This window comes from Pongo pygmaeus, chromosome 7 (assembly GCF_028885625.2).
Source record: "Pongo pygmaeus isolate AG05252 chromosome 7, NHGRI_mPonPyg2-v2.0_pri, whole genome shotgun sequence".
Classification (NCBI taxonomy): domain Eukaryota; kingdom Metazoa; phylum Chordata; class Mammalia; order Primates; family Hominidae; genus Pongo; species Pongo pygmaeus.
Genome location: NC_072380.2, coordinates 116,727,886 through 116,750,547, shown reverse-complemented (window position 1 = coordinate 116,750,547; position 22,662 = coordinate 116,727,886). Strand labels below are relative to the sequence as shown.

At 36.8% G+C, this 22,662-nt stretch overlaps 1 protein-coding gene across 29 annotated transcripts in view; it reads right to left on the bottom strand.

Annotated features, from left to right (window-relative positions):
* Positions 1-2,240: 2,240 nt before the first annotated feature.
* The window catches only part of RIMS2 (regulating synaptic membrane exocytosis 2), a 775,539-nt gene continuing 755,117 nt past the window's right edge, over positions 2,241-22,662 (bottom strand). For all 29 annotated transcript variants that reach the window (XM_054499558.2, XM_054499559.2, XM_054499562.2 and 26 more), the window contains 5 exons: positions 11,628-11,769; positions 7,854-7,966; positions 7,075-7,176; positions 5,510-5,649; positions 2,241-5,076 (listed from right to left, as the gene is read on the bottom strand). In XM_054499558.2, the coding sequence (XP_054355533.1) occupies positions 4,858-5,076; positions 5,510-5,649; positions 7,075-7,176; positions 7,854-7,966; positions 11,628-11,769 (716 nt within the window). In that variant the 3' untranslated portion in view covers positions 2,241-4,857. The remainder of the gene's footprint in view (positions 5,077-5,509; positions 5,650-7,074; positions 7,177-7,853; positions 7,967-11,627; positions 11,770-22,662) is intronic.

Here is a 22,662-nt window from a genome sequence, read left to right as displayed (position 1 = left end):
ATAATGTGCTCGGCATTGAGCTAGGTGCTGTGCTGGGTATGGAATTGCAGGCTTTGATTCCTATGTTCAAAGGCCTAACCATTTAATGGGATTAAGGACTAAGCATCATTCTGAGAACCATTTCAAATATAATGAAACCAAAGATTAGACCTTATCAATTATCTCATTTAGAAATAGATTTCACATCAAATTTAAATCAAAACTAGCTTTCCAATAAAACTCTCAGTGCTTTAGAAATAACCCCAAATGCAGGAATCTACAGATGCATTCATTCAACTCATTCACTTCTTATGTGCTCATCACTGTTTTAGACACTGTAATACAAGTAGTAATGATTCCCTTTCCTCAAATTTCTTGCCGTTGTTCTCTCTGCCTGACAGTCTTCATCTCACTCTTGCTTCCCATTGCCATTATCTCCTTCTATTTAACTCCTGTTCATTTTTTAAATAAGCTTTCCCTAAATGTCTAAACTGTGTTGAAACACTTTGCTGTATCCTCCTGTAGCATTCTGGGGGCTTCACTTTAGGAAAGTTATCACACTTGGAATTGTTTACCCAATGTGTCTTCTTTAGAAGAATGAAAGCCTCATGAGGACAGGGCTACTGTTTGTTTTGTTCACTACTGTGCCTGAAATAGTGCCTCAAATAAAGCAAGGACTAAATAAACCTTCATTGGACAGATGTTTATTGAGTAGCTATGTGTCAAACATTGTTTTTGATACTGAAGATATGGTCTCTGGTCTCTGCCCTGAAGGAGCTTACGTTTTATTTAAAGTGTGGATTTAATGATAGATGAGAATCTACCTCAAACTCCGTATTTTCCAGGTGAGGAAATGAAATCCTGGAGATTAAGTGACCTGAGTCAGGGCATATGGAAGATGTGAGTGGCACAGATTTGTGGTTTGTTCACTTAAAAAAATTCTCTCTTGCAAAGTATTTCTCAATACACATTTCACCGTCCAGATGTGGATGTGTGAACTCCTGTTTCTTCAGTGCATAAATGCCCACAGAACACTGAGGGCATCACGAGCTGAGGGAGTTGAGACAAACACGTTGAGCACATGATTTTTACGTGCACAGAATGTCAAGGTTTACATCAGTAGTAGGCAGACAGCTTTGGTGATCTCTTGCCTAATTCTATCATACCCACTACAAGACCGTCATATCCTTTATTGTTGCCTATGGAGCCTTGGCATCTGGGGTCCCTGGGAAAGTGAAGGTGTTGGCGTCAATGGCAGCCATGTTGTTAGGGTTTAGTCAGGAGCTGCCAAAAGAGCTCATTCGTGAGCTGGGAGTTGCAAGAAGGGACTCGAATGGATCATTATTGAGAAAAGTAGAAGGGCTTTTCAGGAGAGGGCACATAAGAAAGGGAAGGGAATTTTTATAACAGGAATGTATATGAACAACAAAGAAACAGGAATGAACAACAAAGAAACAATTCACTAGAGTAGGGGGTATATATGGGATAAAGGAAAAATATATGGGATAGGTATGGGGAAATGGACTGGAGTTGAGTCTTTGGAAACGGAGGAAACGGTTGTTTCCAAGAATGGAGAGACAGCTAGACTTAGATTTCAGTTCGATTACTAAATATGAATCCAAACTAGCTCTTAAATTTCGAACCTGAAGCAGACTCCCATGAGAACTCCACAGGGTTTCCTTGTCCCAGTTGAGGAATTGCCCCAGAAGGATATGGAGAAATCCTCTCACCCATTCATATCCACACGTAGAAGCCAGTCTCCGGACAGGTTGTTACGTATCAGGTTACCACACATCTCCCCATCCCGAAAACACACCCTCCACTCCCCACAAAGCAAAACTGACACTTTAGCAGAAACACATATGCTGCATAAAGCCAGTTGTGCCTTCGCCGTCTTCACCCAGGGGCTAGCAGAGCCTGTGCTTGAGTATTTGTGACTATGCTGTCAGTGAAGGCCATGACTAAATTAAAAATTTCACTCATAAAATCTGTGAGTTGCTGAGTCATTTAATCAGAAAGCAACTCAATCCAAAATAACAACCTTTTAAAAAACAGCAACTTTTAATAGCGTGAGCAGAAATCCTTTGGCGTTTTAAAGAAATGCTCTACTGAGGGCTGCTGCTAAGACCAGCAGTCCACTTATGTTATTGAGAAGTAGGAGACGGTGATTTCGTTCTTTAAATGATACATGAGTTCAGGGAATGAGCTGCAGCAGGCTCAGGGCTGTATGGGGAGAAAAGTCAGAGAAAGCACTGCAGACGTCTGTAAAGAAAATGTTTTATTTAAAGTGTTAAATACCATCACCAGAATGAATTTGATTTACATTAGTTGGTGTTCATTACAGGACTAATCTGCCCTTTTTTCCCAACTGGAATTCCCTTTACGTTTCAAACATACTATGTACAGGGCAGCAACGGTCACTGGCATAGTACTAGTTAACATGACTAAACCACAAGTCGAGGTGCAGATGTGAAAATTAAAAAAAAACCACCAACTTTTAAATAAATACTGCATAATGACAAGTATGTACAAATATTCCATAGTCACGTCCTTCTTATTAAAATTAGAAATAATTTGTATAGGAATATGCACAAAAGATTATGTGACTGCATCTTAGTATCAGGAAAATCATAAACCTTTATTCTAAGGGATAGTATAGACACTATAGGTCTATTGAATCAATTGTTGCTGGTACACAGGTGTCTAAATTACTTTAATAAAGTTTTATTCGTTCTTTTAACAACTTTACCTGGGTCCATCAGAATGTCAAGACACAGTCTTGGTGTATTTCATATTGCACCACATAAAGAGAAGGCATTTTTAGTGATACTCATTTTAACTTTTGCACTGTATCAAGCATGATAGTTTTTAATGGTCAGCACTGAATTAAAAAAAATACTTGTGCATGGCCTTAATTTAAACAAATGAGATGTATGTGGATTTCAAAAATTAATGCAAAAAATTAAAATCAAGCTATAATAATGTGTTATCAAAATGTACATAAAGAACTATGGGTGGTTTATTACAATAACCAGTGACTTTTCCTCTAAATAGGGGAACTTAGGAGAATTTTGACCTTGCAGCACCACCCAATGGTAATAACGGTCTGTAAAACCAAAGGCAGGGGTTTTGACTTTAGGAGATTTTCACATAGACTTTTGGTGATGGCATCAAATAACTATTAATAGGCATAATGACTTTCTTTGAGTCACCTAAAAATTGGAGCTTTAAAATTGTTGCAAATTTATGTTTACTATATTTCTTTAGAAATATAATTTGTGAAAAATTGAATTTTACTACAGAAAAATGAATTAATAAATAGCCCTGTGTTTCAGGGTTCCCAATTTTTAGCAGTGCTTCTATTCACATAGTAAATGGAAACTGGCTAAAGAAATTGCTTTAACTGATTAAAAAACAAACAAAACCTAAGACCTTCCACAAATAATACTTTAATAACCCCTGTATGAATAATGCTGGTGCTAAAAACAAATTTATTGGACATCACAACGGCAACATGATTTTAGAATTTTCCTGTAAACTGAATTTTAAAGGCAAAAAAAATTACCATGCACTGTACAATAAACTGCAAAAGTTCAAATATCTTCTTTGTCAAATACATGCTGACTTACTTTAATGTACTCCCAAGTCATGTTGCAAAATCCTTTTCAACATGCTTGAAATAAAGAAAGCTCTTAAAGTTATTTTTCCCTTGAGAAATTCACAAATTCAGAGGCATCTACAGCTCTGAATCAAACATGGGGTATAAGAGAGGATCAGATCAAAACTTGTAATTTTTTAGTATAAGGTTCACTCTGGCGGGAGAAAGAAAAGTTTAAAAGAGGGAGAAGAGGAAAAGTGAGAGAAGGAGAAAGATGTGAAAAATTTGCACATATTGAACTTCATAAGATTTGTATATTTAACATGGAAATAAATTGAATATATTATACTTATTTGTCACATAAAGAGAATTTTAAGTATCTTCTAGAAAGTATTTCCATTTGTAATGTCTGCCAAAACACAGACTATGATTAAAGAATAAACATGGTGTATCTTTGTATCACCCTGTTGCATTCTCTCTCCTTTTTAAAACCATGCACTAGTGAAATTTATTTTTAAAAATAATATAAATTGTTGAAAATGGCTGATTTTTATTCTTTTTTTTTTTTTGCAAGTTGCAGCCCCAAGAAAATAATTTAAGTATTCAGCTAATCTGTGTCCATGCAAAAAAAGTTTCTTTAATTTCATTCAGTACAGTGCAGCCACAGAATTTTGTTTTTCAGAGTTCAACACATCTTGGCATTAGTAAATGACGTGCCCATGGAGCTACAGAGTCTGCCACTCTTCCTGCTGGACTGACTGCTCTGATCCCCGCCCAGAGGAGGGCTGATGATTGTTCCTGACCACTTCTTTGGTCTCCTGCTTTTCACCTGATGCTTCCTAGGATTTCACTCCTCACCTGTAACACCACTTCATGGCTGTATAGCTCCATTTCTGTGGCATATCAGGGCTTTGGGGTTAGATAAATGAAGAAAAAGGAACGATAAAAATATAAAGGTGCCATTGAAAAGGGCTTCTGTTGCATGAAACTGACTGATTCTTTGAGATTAATCCATGGCTTCAGATTGGACCAGAACTCGAGTGTCCTTGAATTCCAAACCTGATAGTTCTTCACAGCTCTGCTCTTTCACCTGAGGGCCTTCTTTAGGGCACAATGTGTGCAACTTCCTCTGAGAACACAGGATCGCTTTGTATCCCTAGAAACAGGCTCAGAAGACACAACATTAAGCATGCAGTGTTACCAGGGTTTGCAACCTGTGATTTTTTTTTTTTTTTTTTTTTTGTAACGCTGGTTGCTGTGACAACAGTTTTTTACAGCTGCTATGAACGAGAGTAAGAAGGTCCAGTTGAACTTTCCAGAGATGATTGGGAAGCTCTTCTTGTCAGAGGGGCCAAGGTCGGATCTACTAGGGAGGAAGGAGGGAAAAGTTTGAACCATCCGATCACCATATTGGATAGCTCTAGTTCATCTAAAAGTATCTGGGCCACTCCCATAAAAGATTTGTGATCCATGCGGCCATAATCTCCCCAGACGATGATCTGTTGGCAAAATAAAAAGTAGAGTGATGTCAGTGTAACTGTGTACATAGAAAAACTTGTGAAATATATTAAAATCTAAAGTACACTCAGTTAATTTTCTGACATCAACGATCAAGTTAAAATCTGTATAACAGAATAGCTGTCTTTAGTGGAATCTAAAGGTACAATGGGGAAATTGTACTGAAGCATTAAGGTCATAAGAAATCCAGAGAGACTGGAATTTATGTGTGGTGGGGATTTGCATGTCTGTAAATCACTTTAAAGAAAATGACAACGTATATTGCTTTATAGCACTGGCCACTGCTTTGAAAAGTTTCCAAAGAATTTCAGTTGTGAGGAACATAAAAGAATACAACAGAAAAGGTTTGGGGTATAATGTCTGACTCCATGAAAAATACTTTCTTAGGTAAGGGATAAACAATTAAGTAGATACCTGTAAAACTTTTCCTTGTGGACTCTCTTCGAAAGATAATAGCTGCTGGTAAAGGGGTTCCAGCGTTTTTCTTGCCACTTTTGTTTTCTTTTTGGCTATGCAGACTCCATTATCTAACAGATACACCTTTACATATGGTGCTTGGGAAAGAAAACACAGAGGAGAATAAGCAATAAACTATGGACATGAAATGGCCAACTCACGGTGACATTTACCAGTTTAATCTTTGGCTGAAAGAGCTAGCAATCATGCCACTGGCCTAGCCACATTCTGTCAAAATCATTAGATAAACAGTGGATAACTGTGTCTTTCAGAGAGTTTTAGGGGATGCTGACATAGCCTCTGCGTTTATTATTATTTTTTTCATCAACTGGTTATATAGGTTTACACACTGCATTAAATAAAGTGAAATGCTTCCAGTCCTGAGAGATGTCCTATTCAGTCTTTAATTTATCAATACTTAAATCTATTTAACATGCTTGAAGCTATATTGTTTCATTCACTCATCCCCACAAACAGTGATTATCACTCAAAAGTATTTATTTATTGGTGGTGGTGTGGGTATAACAGTAGTGGAATTTCATGTGATATTGATCAAATTAGCTAAGAGGCAACTAATTAGAAAATCTATGGCTTAAAATTTATCCAACAGACACTTCATAAAAACCATTTTCATGCATGTACAAATCATGAATTTTTTATAGCAGAGTGAGTTGACTAGCTCTAAGACATATAAACACAACTGTCTTAATCACCAGTGCAAGGTTATACAACAGATTATATATTATAATTAAAAATTTCTGCAAGGATAGAAAAGTTAAGAGTCAAAGTTACAAGTCAATCAGTAGAGATGCTGAAGCTAGAAACAGAAAAGTTGAGAGTCAAAATTACAAGTCAATCAGTAGAGATGCTGAGGCTAGAAATCAAGTTTCAGAATCCTCAGGAATTGTTTTATACATCTTATCAAACAATCTCTACACAATGTATTTGGAGCACTGTGGCACCTTCCATGGCTTCAAGCACCTTAGATTAAAACGACATTTCAGTTTGAAATATGTAGCATAAAAAGTTATAATAGTGCCTCTCTTTCCTCAGATTATAGGAAGTAAAAGTCTTATAATTAGAATATCCAGCATACATAGCTTATGCTACTCTTGGAGCCTGTATCTATTTTTTGTTCTAATTCCAGAGACTTATGGATTCCTGAGGAGAATTTTGAAGCTCTAGAGAAACTGAAAAATAACACAAAAGACTAATAAGAAAAAAGAACTCCTTGTGTACATGGTGTGACAAAATGAATGATCTAAGTGGGGTGGTTTTTATTTTGCAGTGGTTTCTACTATGTATGTACTTATTTAACAACCTACATCATCCCCACCGGATCATCCTCACTGAACACTCATTCAGGATAAACACACAAATGACTCCAGCACCAAACCAGTCATAATGGACCACCCATTAGTAACCTTGATTAATTAAATCAAAGGTCTAAACCAATCAAAAGGTCTCTAAATTGAAACAATATGGATTATGGACAATAATAGAAAAATCTCTTTTGTTTTTACCTGGCAGTGTCTTGGAACCTGGTTTTACAACAAGGCCACGGGCCCGGATGATTTCTACCTCCAACTGTCCCTTTTTGTCCATCATTCCTACCTGAATGTCACCTAATGGAAGGAGGAAGAAACAAATGTGCTTTAATATACAAATGCACTAAGGAAAACAGAGTCAAAGACCTTGGTTTAACATAGTTTCATCATTTCCCATATATTTTCTTAAATTCAAATATACTTAAAATTCTATCAATAATATCTTCCTTTAAAAAGCATTAAAATTAAAAAAGAAATAATGGTTAAATATTTTTTATTCTTAAAATCTAATGTCTTGATTCCTTCTGATAATATTGTTAAAGATTCCATTGGGCCTAGCCCAGTGGCTCATGCCTGTAATCCCAGCACTTTGGGAGGTGGAGGCAGGAGGATTGCTTGAGGCCAGGAGTTTGAGACCAGCTTGGTCAGCACAGTGAGGCCCTGTCTCTACAAAAAAAAAAAGTCAAAATATTTGCTGGGTATGGTGGCGTGTGCCTGTAGTCCCAGCTACTTGGGAAGATGAGGTGGGAGGATTTCTTGAACCAAGGTGTTCGAGGCTGCAGTGAACCATAATCATGCCAGTGCACTTCAGCCTGGGCAACAGAGTGAAACTCTGTCTGAAAAAAAAAAAAAAAAATAGAGGGAGAGAGAGAGAGGGAGGGAGAGAGAGAGAGAGAAGATTCTATGAAATTTAGAGAATTTCATTTTCAACAATCTAAAACAAAATAGTGAAATCATGTGGCAGAAATTCTTACCCATTGCAGGTGTTGCCAGAGTCTGGCGTCCCACTAGCTGAGCAGGGCCAAGGCCATCCAGGAAATCACTGAACTGGCTATCAGAGGCCAAGCGGACACCAGGGAAAATCAGACTGAAAGCAAAATAACATATGAGATTAAATCCCCAACCCCTATTTATTTTCAGGTAAGCTTGGTTTCATTCTAGCCTCATTATTGTGGCAAGACTAGTCCTATTATTTTGCCACTTATATTTACTGGATCCAAATACCCAGTTCTACCTCCCAGGGCTCTTCCTTCACATTCTCAGCAGCCCAATTATGACACCAGAAGCACCTGTCACACTGCACTGCAGGCTTCTGCTGGTGAGTCTTTCTATTCCTTGGTCTCAAAGGCAGACTGTGATTTCTATGAGTAACACTCAGCACATATTGAGCACTTACTCCATCCAGGCTTTATCATATTTAATCCTCTTAGCTGCATTATGATAGATTCTATTATTTCTCCTATTTCATACATGAAGAAATGTTTCTGGATCATTCCCATCTGCATACAAATATGCTGTTATTTCTTCCACCATATAAAAAAAATCCCTTTCCTGACCCCATTTCCCTCTCCAGTTACTACCCCATTTCTCTCCTTGAAATAATTGTCTCTATGTGCTATCTTCGATTTCTTTCCTCTCATTCTCTCTTGAAAGTCTAATCATGTTTTCATTGTTGCCACTCCACTAAAATTCTCTGATCATTTGACACAATTGGCCTTGCCCCCTCTTCCTTGAAGCACCGTCTCCCACTGCTTTCTGCACACTCCAGTCTCCTGGTTTCCCACTTTTCCCTTCTGCCACTCAGCCTTAACCTCCTCTGCTAGTTCTGCCACTAAACACTTGAGCTCGATCCTTTGACCTTTTATCTTTTTTCTATGTCTGAATTCCCTTGATAATCTCATCCAGTCTCATGGTTTTAAATGCCATCTATGCTGCTATTGTCTAGATTGGCATCTCCAGCTTGGATCTCTCCCTTGGGTCACAGACCTATGTTCCAATTGCTTAGTCTACATATCTGCTTGGATATGTAATAGGCACCTGAAACTCAAATTGTCTAAAACTGACTCTCCCCATGCTCCTGTCCCCCTGCTGCAAACACACAAACAAACAATCCAAACTCTGGTCATGTCAAAAGATTTCCATCTTGATAAATGGTAACTTCATTCTTCATTCTTCCAACTGATCAACCTTGGAGCCATCTTTCTTCCTTCCTCTCTGTTATGGACTGAATCGTGTCACCCCAAAATTCTTATGTTGAAGCCCTAAAGTTCAATATGTCTGTATTTGGCCATAGGCCCTTTAAAGAGAGAAGGTTAAATGAGGTCATTTGCATGGAGCCCTAATCCAATATGACCCATGTCCTTATAAGAAGAGGAAGAGACACCAGGAGTAGGTAAGCACAGAGAAAATGCTGTGAGAAGACATCACAAGAAGGTGGCCATCTGCAAGCCAAGGAGAAAAGCCTCAGGAGAACTCAAACCTGCAGACACCTTGATCTTGGACTTCTAGCCTACTGATCCTGTGAGAAAATAGATTCCTGTTTTTTAAGCCACCCAGCCTGTGGTATTTTATTATGGTAGCCCTGGCAAACAAATATACTTTCTTTTCTGTCATTACCCACATCAAATGCATCAATAAATCTTACTTGCTCTACTGTCAAAATACATTCAGAATCTGACCTCACTAACGCTACACTCTGGTCCAAGCCACCATTCCCTAGCTTCTGTATTCCTGTAGCAGCCTTGTGAATGCTCTCCCTGTTGCTGCCCTTGCTGTCCTGGCCCCTTGCCCCCTCAGCACTCAGACAGATCTGCCAAAAACGGAAGTCAGATCCCGTCACTCCTCTGCTCAAAACCATCCAACATCTTCTCATCCCACTCAGTAAAAGCAAAGTCCTTACAATACATAAAATCTATATAAGCTGTCCCCACCCCTGCCACATGCCCTACTAATTCCTCATCCGTTACTGCTCTCACCCTTCCTCCCCAGTGCTGCCCTCCTCACTGCTGACACCAGGCCAGCTCCTGCCTCAAGGCCTCTGAAGCAATCTTCATCCTAGAATGTTCTTCCTTCAGATATCCCTCTGCTTACTAAATTCCTTCAGATCTTCACTCGAATATCTCCTTTCCCCGTCTATCCTGTGTCAAATCTTACCTCCACCCTCTCGATCATCTCTCTTCCTTGCTGTATTTTTCTCCTTAGCACGTATGCTATCTAATCTACTATATATTTTACTAGTTTTTCTTTTATATACATTTTAACAATTTTTCTTATTGTTTGTCTTCTCTATTAGAGTGTAAATGTGATGAGAGTATTTTATTTTTGGGGAGATGGGGTCTGCTTTGTTCACTGCTGTATCTCTATCACCTAGAACCATGCCTGGAATATCGTAAGTTCTATAGAAGGAAAGGAAAGGAAACAAAAGAAAAGGAAACAAAAGAAAAGAAAACAAAACAAAACAAAACAAAAAAAAAGAAAAGAAAAGACCCAGATGAGAGAACCAGGCCTATATGACTGCAAAGCCCATAATCTCAGCCATGGAGATTTACTCCCTCCCTCCTATGACTTATATCCCCAACGTACAGCACAGTGACTGGCCCACTGGAAAGTATGGTAATATTTGTTGAATGAATTTATGGGTATTCATCCTCTTTTTCCAATAAGACTATAAACATCTGGAGCAGGGGCTATAGTGTAAACATTTTTATGTCCCTAACAGTATCTAATGTAGTTCTTTGCAATGATTAGTGCTCAGTGCACATTCACTTTTCAGTTGATTTTCCCTCTCTTTTTAGACTTCCTTAATGAATAGTGAATCTATTTCTCCCCCCGACCTCAACTCTCAAATATTTAGTTAATACAAATGTTTTAGTTTGTTTCTATAAGTATCCCACATAAGCCTACTTACAAATGTATAGAAACCAGTTATATCTCTTGTATTTATGTTGTTGTGCTAGACAAATTATCCTGAGACATACCATTCATGCTGTGCCAACAGCTCCTACGGCCTCACATCTGTAAACTGGCCACACATAGGTTATCTAAACATCTAATACTTACACGGTGATGACAGTGAGGCCAGTAAACCCCATTTTCCTTTATTAATGTCCTTTACAGCCCCACTTCCAGATCTTTAGTTGCTAAGTACTATTAATTTGTTGGTGACAGAACTACACAAGCTACAAATGCTTTAAAAATATCTGAGACAGTTGATTCAAAGGAAAGCTACTTGATAACTATGTAAAAGGCTCCCCAACTTTTTTGATGGCATTTTTTTTGGCTGTTATATTTAATATAATTAAATAATTATAGTTGTTTGTTACAACATGGAACTAAGTACACGCCAGCATTCCATATTTTTTAACAATAATTCTCAGGATGGAGATTCTTAAAACTAGCATTGTTCACATGGTGTGGCATGCATGCTTATTATTTTTGGGCTTTTATATATTATTTCAAGCTAGGGCAAAATATTTTATTTGCATTGCATTGTAAGAGTCACATTTTAGCAACTTGCGATTAAGGCAAAACACTTTATCCCCAAACCTATTTCACTTGATATAAAAAGCCAGATATGTCACATTGCTCAGTGGCAGATAAGCAAAGTTCTCTTCACAGGAAATCAGCCAGTGAAAATTAAAGTGGTTCTGAAGAGCATGAGAGTTATGCTGTTATGTTCTGTGTGAAAGCATATAGAGTGAGATAGGTGAGGCACGGACGAGACACACATCATATGCAGCCTCACTCACTTTCCTTCTGAGCTGTAGCTGTTCATGCTACCATCTGTAGACTCTCGGCTTGCTTGTCGAGTCATCCAGTTCCTCATTTCCACGGCCAGGCCTGTTTCCGTACTTCTTTGGACAGTGCTCCTTAGTTTTTTACCTCCTGCTTCTGCAGAGATAGAAACAAAAAGTGTAACAGCTTTGTCATCACTATCTGGTAAGAAATATCAGTCAAGGCTCTGAGATCATCAGATGCAGAGAACTGTGTAAATACAAAGTGCTCTTGTTAAGGAGACAGAAAGAAAAGGTATTTAAAACAATTTTAAACAATGTCATGTTGAGTGGGATGAAGATTTTCTAAAAAATCTGTAAGAAGCACAAAACACCATTGTTTTATTTCCATTTAAAACAGTGTGCAAATTGTTAATACAAGAAACAAAAAGATTCAACCTAAGGGAAAAAAATAAGCCTAATTTTCATTGTAATACTTAAATGCCAGGTTAATTTATGCCTATCTTTTGTTTTCATTGTAATATTTAAATGGCAGATTAATTTCTGCGCACCATATTTTTCCCTTTCTTTTAATCATAGTAAAAGAACCAGGCCTTCACACAATTTACAAAGAAACAGATGGTGAGTAATCCTCAAATTCCAGTCTTAACTTTTACAGGAAAGTCTGTTTTTGTAGGGTGATAGATATTAGAAGGAAAAATAATCTACACAAAGGAGAGAGCCTAGTTTGCCAACAGTTTCATATCTATTGGTAACTTTCAGAAAGATATTCCAAGGGCAATGCAAAAACTCACCAAAATAATGTGAAAAGAGATTTTTAATTTTTGTTCGCGGATAGTCATGTCCTCAAGGATCTTTAATAGTTTGGTGATGTGATTTACTAATAGAAACCAATTAGAAGACCAAACAGGAAACTGAGTCAAATACTACAGATGTGACACAGATAGGAAGTACTATCTGGAGAGGTCAGGGAAGAAGGTATGTCATAGAGGGTGTGAGATTTGAGCTGGGCATGAAAAATAGGCAGATTGGGACTTAATGAGAGGTGAGAAGAGAGCTTCGTAAGCAAGGGAAACAGCATGGGCAAAGGTGCAAAGATAGGGATGACCATGTGCATTTAAGGGAGGTGCAATGACCAAAGCACATGTAAAGTAATGGGGGAGTGGGTTCCACAAAAAACTGAGCCCAAATTACAAAAGCTATGAGTGTTGAGATATGAAGTTGAGAGGCTACCAAAGCTCGAGCAAGAGGGTGATAGTCCAAATGATTTGTACTTGATTACTTCTTGTCAGACTTAACTATTTATCCACACTGTGCATATTGATAGCTTTTTGGGATACAACCATATGGTTAGCTCTTTTAGTGCCTGGTATTAATCAGTTCTTTTTTTTTTGAGACAGTCTTGCACTGTTGCCCAGGCTGAAGTGCAGTGGCACAGTCTCTGCTCACTGCAACCTCCGCCTGCTGGGTTCAAGTGATTCTCCTGCCTCAGCCTCCCAAGTAGCTGGGATTACAGGTGACCACCACCATGCCCTTCTAATTTTTTGTATTTTTAGTAGAGATGGGGTTTCACTATGTTGGCCAGGCTGGTCTTGAACTCCTGACCTTCTGATCCGCCCACCTCAGCCTCCCAAAGTGCTGGGATTAAAGGCATGAGCTACCGTGCCCAGCAGTAAGTTATTTTTAGGTCTATAAATATTTGCTGATATTGCCAGCGATTTGTCAAAATCTCTTTTCACCAAGTCTCTTACAAGTACTTACCATTTTGAAACACTGCTTTAAATTTCATCCATTCTCTACTTCCAACATTAATGTACACCAAAATGCTTTAAAGAGTATAAATGAAATATAAATTATGACTGATCTATAACTCAGTTCCACAATCTAAGGCTGATATTTTAGATAATTGATAGTAAACATGTTGTACTGATATGAACTGTAACAAGATACAAAACATCCCCTACTAATGAGGGAAAGATCTTCTTTACAGCAGAATATTAGTAAATGTAAAAGCATTACATTTTACATAAAATTTAAAATTTAACAGTTTGCAACCTCCATTTGGAATAAATGATATAAGCAAGGCTCATCAATGGAGGCTAACATTATTAGATGAAAGGTTGTGGAAAGGATACTCATATGAGCCAAATAATTGTTCCATAAATCATTCTAATTGTTAAAGGAAAAAAAAGTACTTTAACACTGGGAGACCAGGCTGCCACCATCTTAATCAAGTGATCAAACTTAGTAGCACTAAGAGGGGACAATCATATGCACCTCCAGATATAAAATACAAAGCATCACTTGTCAAATTGTTCTAGACAAAAACATGCAATCTGTTTCTAATCAGATCTTTGGCGCCAACTTCAAGTTTTCAAAAACAGGTGATAGAGTAACAAGATATATGATAGACACACATACACAAAACAAACAGAGAAATCCAGAACATGGACTATTGTTCAAGAAAGTTGGCCTAGTGTCTTAAAAGAAGTTAATACATGAAAACAAACAAAGAAATAAGGTAAGGGAATTATTCTGGATTAAAATATATCAAAGAAATTTAACCATCAAATGCTACAAGTGTACTCAAACTTCTTGTTTGGGAAAGCAAAACAAGAAACTCTTATGCAAAACAGTATAAAAGTAATTTTAGGACAAGTTAAGGAAAAGTTGAATATGCATTTGACATTAGATGAGATTAGAAAATTGTTATTTTTTAAGGTGAATAATGACATGCATTATAAAGACTTTTCTTATTAGGAGATACATGCTAAAGTATTTAGACCTGAAATGTTATATATTCGGCAATTTACTTTCAAATGGTGTAGGAAAAAACAAAACAAAACAACAACCAAGCCCCCACCCCCAACCCAAAACTTCACATATATGTTTTTAAAAATGAGGGAGAATGTTAAGGAGAAATGAAAGAATGAGAATGCAGAGCACATCCTGATATTCATGAAGTTAATATTTATGACTTCATTTGAGTGGTCCTCAAATAACTATATCAAAAAGTAGGCCGGGCACGATGGCTCACACCTGTAATCCCAGCACTTTGGGAGGCTAAGTCAGGCAGATCACTTGAGGCCAGGAGTTTGAGACCAGCCTGACCACCATGGTGAAACCTGACTCCACTAAAAATACAAAAATTAGCTGGGCGTAGTGGCCCATACCTGTAATCCCAGCTACTCGGGAGGCTGAGGCTGGAGAATCACTTGAACTCAGGAGGCAGAGGTTGCAGTGAGCCGAAATTGCACCACTGCACTCCAGCCTGGGTGACAGAGCAAGACTCTGTCTCAAAAACAAACAAACAAACAAACAAACAAAAACCCCAAGCAAGAGGTAATACAATTTTGTACAACTGTGTCTCTCCATGTAGCTTTAATGTTCATTTCCTGTGAACAGTGCCCTTGTGAAAAAACTGCCATCAAGTGAGACATAAAACTTCAGTGACATTTGAGCATGTGGAATGAGGATACGTACAAGAAACATATGACTTAGAAAGGAAATGAGATTCTTAAAGATCTCAAAACACAGCCTCTGCAATGTCAAAGATCTAAAGTTTTTAATTTAAGGTCTGACTCTACCACAGCTAAAGCGACTTGAAAATCTGCCATTATAGGGTTATGAGGACCAGCACCATTTGTCAAAGAATAATATGATAAGCATGTAATTATTTTGTTTACAGGTTGCTTCTTACATGTATCCCCTTTGTAACAACGCTAAAAATCCCAATTTTACAGATATAGCATCTAAGGGCCCCAGAAGTTTACATAATTCCCTGAAGCAACATAGTAAGTGACAGAACCAGCATTTGTAGACAGTTCCCAGACTCCACATTTTCTGCTATTCAGTACTTCATTGTCAGAATATAACTAAATGGGGAGCTTGTGCAGCTGTCTATGGAGATTTTACTGTGCTAATGCTGTAACTGCATATGGAAGGCGCTATTAGAAGCAGCTTAGTGGGGTGGAAAAAGCAGAGCACAGTGAAGGAGTCAGGCCCTGGGATCAAACTCCTTCTCTTTTAGTCTCCACTCTACCATTTACAAGGTGGGTGACACTGAGGAAGTTACATACCCTATCTGTGACTCAGTTTCCTCAAACTGAAATGACAGCAATAATAAGCCTACCTCATTAGGAATAAGGTAGGAATTTTTGTATTAAGGAAAACAATGCATTTAAAGCACTTAGGATAGCGCCTGATGCATAGAAAAGCTTCAATTAGTTGTACTGTTATTATTACCAGACACGGAATTTGAAACTATGTATTCTAGGCCTGACTCTACCACTAACTTGTGAGCTCTATCTATTGTCCTCTCTGAGTCATATCTCCTCTCTGTGTCTCTGGCTCCTCATTTATGAAAAATGGAGGGGGAGGAGGGCAGATGATATCTGGTATCTTTGAGTTCTAATGTCTATGAGTTTGTGTATTAATGCATAACCAAGACCATGATTAACAGCATACATTGGGGAGATACGCTAGTCACTATCATCTGACATAATCAAATAAATCCAGCTAATATTCTGAACATTTATAGTAGCTCTTTAATACATGTCTTTTTCAATGTTCCATTATCAAATACATTTATAGGCTTATTTTAAAAGTAATTTATTTTTCAGCACCACAAAATCTTTAGCTACATTTACAATAAAACTAATTTAACTTGAATGTCATTCATTACCATGATTCACATTTAATGTTCCAAATGATTTGTCACATTATTCAACTTAAAAACTGAATCTACATAACAGTGAAGGTCTATATAAAGAAAATGTGGTAGGGAGAATTCTAAGATGACACCCATGATTATGTTACTTTACATGGTAAAAGGGATTTTGCAGATGTAATTAAAGTTACTAATCAGTTGACCTAAAGATAGGGTGCTTATCTGAATGGGCGTAACTGAACCACACCAGCCCTTTCAAAGCAGAGTGCTTTCTCTGACTGGTTCCAGAAAAGAAAATCACAGAGATGTGAAACACAAGAAAATTCAATATACTTCTCTCTGCCTGAAGAGGGAAGGGGCCACATGGAAAGGATGTGAGAGCAGCCTCTAGCTGCTGAGAGTGATGCCTGGCTGACAGCAAGAAAATGGGGACTTCAGGCCTGCAACTGTAAGGAATTGGATTCTGTCCACTACCGAAAGGGCCTTGAAAGCTGATTTTCTCCCCTAGAACCTCCAGACAAGAACTCAGCCCAGGAAACATCTTCATTTCAGCCATGTGATGCTCTAGAGAGAAAACCCAGCCAAACGTGCCAGACTTGTGACCTATAGAACTGTGAATTAATAAATGGGTGTTGTTTTCAGCTGTTAAATTTGTGATAATTGTTATACTGTGATATAAAACTAATACAGTAAGTTCTGAGTCCTTTGTAGATAAGTTTTTTACATGAGGAGACTTATTAAAATATCCTGTTATGACTTAGGGGTGGACCATCAAAACTGTAAAAACTTAGCCATTATTTTAAAAAGTGTACATTTAAAAAAGTATACACATACATATAAATATACACATGCATACATAAACATATATGTATAATGTGTGTGTGTGTGTGTGTGTGTATTGAGACATCAAAAAAATACTCAGGTAAGGCCCAGATGGTGTTGTCGTTGAGCCCTTAAATCACTCATTTTGGTATTAGGTGTACATTTGGAGAAGATGCCTGCAGGTAAAAATCAAGTTCTTGAACTGCAAAACATCACAGGCAGAAGGAAGAACACAGGAGGTGTCCTCGTTATTCTGCCCTGCTTAGTCTGATGACTCATTTACCTGGCACCCTCAGTAAAGCCATTTGATTAAACAAAAGACCAAAGGGTCAGTTTCCCCTAATAATATCTGAAAACCAGAAAACCTTTTGGGTTACTTGACAACAAAAACCAAAAGATCCTTTCTGCTACTGACTTGGAAACTATTCTAAGCCCCACCTAAGGCAGGGCTTACAATGCATTGTCAAACTTAATTTCAAATCTTGGGTTCACATAACCCATTCCTGGTTGCTTCCACCTGCAAGGTCTCATCTACTGCAGACAAACTTACTTTGGATTCAGGGTTTTCTCAATGTCAATATGCAAAATGACTTATGGAAACAGGATGAAGAATAGTTGGCAGATTATGAAAACTGACTTTACATTTTAGTTTAGACCACAATTTATATGCTTTAACAAGTTGCTATTTTTGCATTTTATTCAAAATTACCATTTCTCAGAGTGAGTATAATTTAGAAAACCATTTGTGTTACATTTAAAGCATATTAAAAATGCATTACAATGAGAATTTCTAAAATTATTGACTCACAGATTTTAGGAAGCAATCTTGGGTATCCAGTATTTCTATGTAGTTTATGCACTCCCTTACTGCAGCAATGAGAAAGTTGAGGTCCTGAATGGCTAGTTTGTCTTTGGTAGAAGGCTTTTTCATCTTTAAGAATCAACAATTGTAAATTCTACTTTTACTCTCTTCCACCTTGCTCCTTTAATTCCTAAAATTTAAATATAACAATTGTCTCCAGCACCCTCATCAACCTCTGTGGTAGACTCTATGGACATGACTTCTCTCCCATCAGCAGATTTTTTTTTTTTTTTAATTTTACTTTAAGTTCTGGGATACATGTGCAGAACATACAGGTTTGTTACATAGGTATACATGTGCCATGGTGCTTTGCTGCACCTATCCACCCATCATCTAGGTTTTAAGCCCCACATGTATTAGGTATTTGTCTTAATGCTCTCCCTTCCCTTGCCCCCTACCCCTCAGCAGGCCCCAGTGTGTGATGTTCCCCTCCCTGTGTCCGTGTGTTTTCATTGTTCAACTCCCACTTATGAGTGAGAACATGTGGTGTTTGGTTTTCTGTTCCTGTGTTAGTTTGCTGAGAATGATGGTTTCCAGCTTCATCCATGTCCCTGCAAAGGACATGAACTCATTCTTTTTTATGGCTGCATAGTATTCCATGGTGTATATGTGCCACATTTTCTTTATCCAGTCTATCATTGATGGGCATTTGGGTTAGTTCCAAGTATTTGCTATTGTAAATAGTGCCCATTGGCAGATTTTATAACTTCCCTCCCATCAGCAGATTTTATATCAAGATATGAAAGATGTTGATTTATTTATTTATTTGGTCCTGCAAGACCTCAATATGGGGACACTGTCATGGATTACTCTGACTGCATGTAAAAGCTCATACGCTTATGTTTCTCAGGTCTTGCTACTATCATAAATATAATTTAAATCTCTAAAAGTCTAAACAAAATAAAGACAAATAGCCAACAATTCCGTTTGGGCTAATCCAGGCTCTGCATTTACAATTAAAATAAAATTGAAATTAAAAATTAACAACTGACACTCAAAATTGTTTCAGACTTTAACATGAATCCATTCATTCCAAAAGCTTTGTCACAACTATTTAATATTATAAAAGTTATATATCTAATAGCTACAGCATGGTGAGATTCAAGCAGGGGCCATGATTATGGTAGATGTTAGGGCTATTCATGTATATTCACTTTATTCCCACCTCTGAAGTTAGGTGTGGTCATGTGACTTGTTTGTCCAATGAAATGTGAGCAAAACTAACCCATGTAACTTCAGGGCAGAAGATTTAGCAGTTGATGTATGTATGACTCACTAGGTCTCCTTCCATCAGCCTGAGTACAGCCACACACAGGACTCTCAATGGACAAGTAGCGGGAGTGAGACATAAATTTTTTGTGTTAAGCCATTAATATTTTTAGTTGTTTGTTACTACAACGTAACCTATTCTGACAGATACATACAACAGACAGTATTCCATTTTCTTGTAAATAAAGTTTTAAATTTGTCTATTTTTTGCTTTCAACATCATTTAAAAATTGGCCATTTTGAATACAGCTCTGTTAAAAACTCTGAATTTGATATTCTATTTTATAACTGTTTTCATGGCTTTTGCTTTATAAGCATGCTTAAAGAAATTTTAATCATTTTTCTTAAAATTCAGATTCACATTTAAAACACATTGAAATAATTTTAAATAAAGATTTGATTTTAGAATAGTTTTAGATTTACAGGAAAATTGCCAAAGATAGTACAGAGAATTCTAGCACCCCTACATCCAGTTTTCCCAATTATTAACATCTTACATAGGTAGGGTAAATTTGTGGCAATTAACTAATATTGATATATGACTATTGACTAAAGTTTATACTTTATTCTGATGTCCTTAGTTTTTACCTGAAGTGCTTTTTCTGATCCAGGATACCACATTACATCTAGTCATCATGTCTCCTTACACTCTTCTTGGAAACTAATTTTTTATGTCTCTAATTCCTGATATTCTTTTACATTTCTAACTACTTTTCGTCTGCCCTTTGTATATAAAATTAACATGCAGTATGATGACTCATAATAGTATTCACATATCCATTAATAAAACCACTTATTTTCAGTAAAAACAATATATAAATTGAAAATACTTGTCTATAGAAAAGTAGAAAATGTCATGTCGTATGTGAAAATGCTGTATGTAAGAAAATAAGTTATCAATACTACATTAATCCAGACTCTATGACATAATGTAAAAGCATAGACTTAATACACATTTTAAGTGTATTTTTAAGTTTGATTATGTTTCAAAAAAACTCAATTAAAATTCCCAGTCCCAGTGTAATAACTGATTCAGGCAAGGGTCAGCACTGGATATTACAATTATTGGATAATTTTTAGAGAACAGAATATTCACGTGGTACCAAAGTATTACTCCAGAAATTGCTTAGTAATTATAAAGGGAAAAATATATCTTTTCCATAGAGAGAAACTAGCAGTCACCTCTTAACCAAATGATGAAATGTAGCATGCCTAGGAATAAGAAATCTTGACATTATGTGTCTATCGATGGACTATATAACGTTTATATCACCTATGACATTTAACTTAATGTAATCACATCTCTAGGTCTAACCTCCAGTTTACTGGAAATACAGGGAATAGAATGATTAAAAAAAAAATCCAGAATGTTGGACATTCTACAAGAGTTTTGTCTGGATTCTTCAAAAGTCAATGTCATGAAAAACAAAAGGGAAAGTACTGTTTTAGATTATGCATAACAACCAAATGCAATGAACAAACCTTGACTGAATCCTGGATTAAGGAGAAAAACAACAAAAAGCTTTAAAAAACATTTTTTTGGGGGACAACTGAACTGAAGAAATTGGATATGGAATGAATATGAGATAACAAAGGGGTTTTTGAGTTAATTTTATGCTTATATATATATTTTTACATTTGAGATATATGCTAAAAGTACTTAATGATTTATCATGATGTCTGCAACTTACCTTATGCTCAAATGGTCGGCAAAAATACATACCACGTGTATGTGGTGTATGTATGTGAATGCATGTGTGTGTATGAATGAAAAGAGAGCGAGAAAGAGAAAAGATAAAGTCAATAAAGTCTGTCAGTCTATGTAGTGGATGCTCATTGTATTATTCCTTTTTTCATGTTTAAAATATTTCAAAATAAAAGTTGGGAAAAAAACTCAACTACTCAATTCAGAACAAAGGAGGGAAAGAGCTATTGTTTCACGACTTACAACTATGTGGAGATGCTTTGGATATAAAATCTACCTATCTCTAGTTTTCGTAAGAAGATTGTATGGCAGTGATGACTACTATCATTTTCCATATGAGGAAAGTGCCCAATTCACACAGTTGACTAATAATATAGATGAGATTTGAACTCAAATTTTGGCAATGTCAAAACCTATGCTTGCTTCTCAAAGCATGCTGGGCTTCCATCTTCACTTAGTATTTTGGACACAAATTTCTAATTCCAGAATAATCAGTGACTTGAAATCTCATCTCAGGTTCTCCTTGCACATCCAAACAAACTTAAAATACATTGTTTTATGGGTAGTGTTGAGACTCAGATCATTCACGTTTTTTGTTCTCTCGTGAAAAATGGAGAAATGTCACTTTCATCACTAAATTCTGACTTCATGAAAATGATGGTAACATGTATTTATGATAAAAATGGAAACAAATGTGCTAGAAACAGTTATTCCCTACAATATACATATGCATTTCAATCTCTCAGCATGCCACTTTGGACCAACCCACACCAAAAATTCGACATTTCATCAAACGATACCATAGCTGTCAATAGGACTGAATACATCGTGAAAAATTGCGGATTTGCCAACACGTGGAGTTGAAAAGGATCTTGACCTCTTGTGTGTCTTGATCCTCATCTGCAAAACAGAGGGATCAAGCCAGAGGACTGGCATACCCATTTCCCATTATGGGTTCCTATAATTGCTAATACCGACTTTTAATGAGAAATAAGACCTTATGACGAAATAAAGCTTATGACTCTTCTGCAGTAAGATAATTGTATTTTTTTCCATAAAAGTAAGGCTTATCATTTTGATATTCTTAACACATTTAAATATAAGAAATTATAGCTGTCACTGTTATTCTTTAGGCATTTGTAATTTTTTGGTGCTTTCTTGTTTTTCTTGTCTGATGTTGCTATTACTACACTAAGGGGGATCAAGTAAAAGCCCATTAGAAAATAATCCATTCCTGATCCACAGTTAAACTACTTAGATAGAGTTGCATATCCACTACTCCACTCCTTGGCTTTTTTTTTTTTAAACTTTCAGATCTGTACTTGATCATACATCAGTCCACTGATACCTGCGCCTGTTTCTGTCTCAAGAATGGATGTGAAATATCACCAACCTCTTCATAACTCTCAAGTTAGATATTTTGAGGCAATATTTTATGGTTGGATGAACATGCCATTTTAGAATCAGATGATATGAGTTCAAGTTCCTATTTGACTATTTACAAATTTTGGGCAGGTAACTTATCTTTCTGTAGGTCAGAGTTCTTTGGTGCAAACTTGGAATCCTAATTACCCTATGCCATAGAGTATACAACACGTAGTGGTGTTTAATAAATAGTGTTGAAAAAGAATCAGATCCTATAATCTGCACAGTTTTGGAAACTGAATAACACATGAAGTTATCATAAATCTCCAGAAAAAAAAACTATGCATAAAAAACAGGC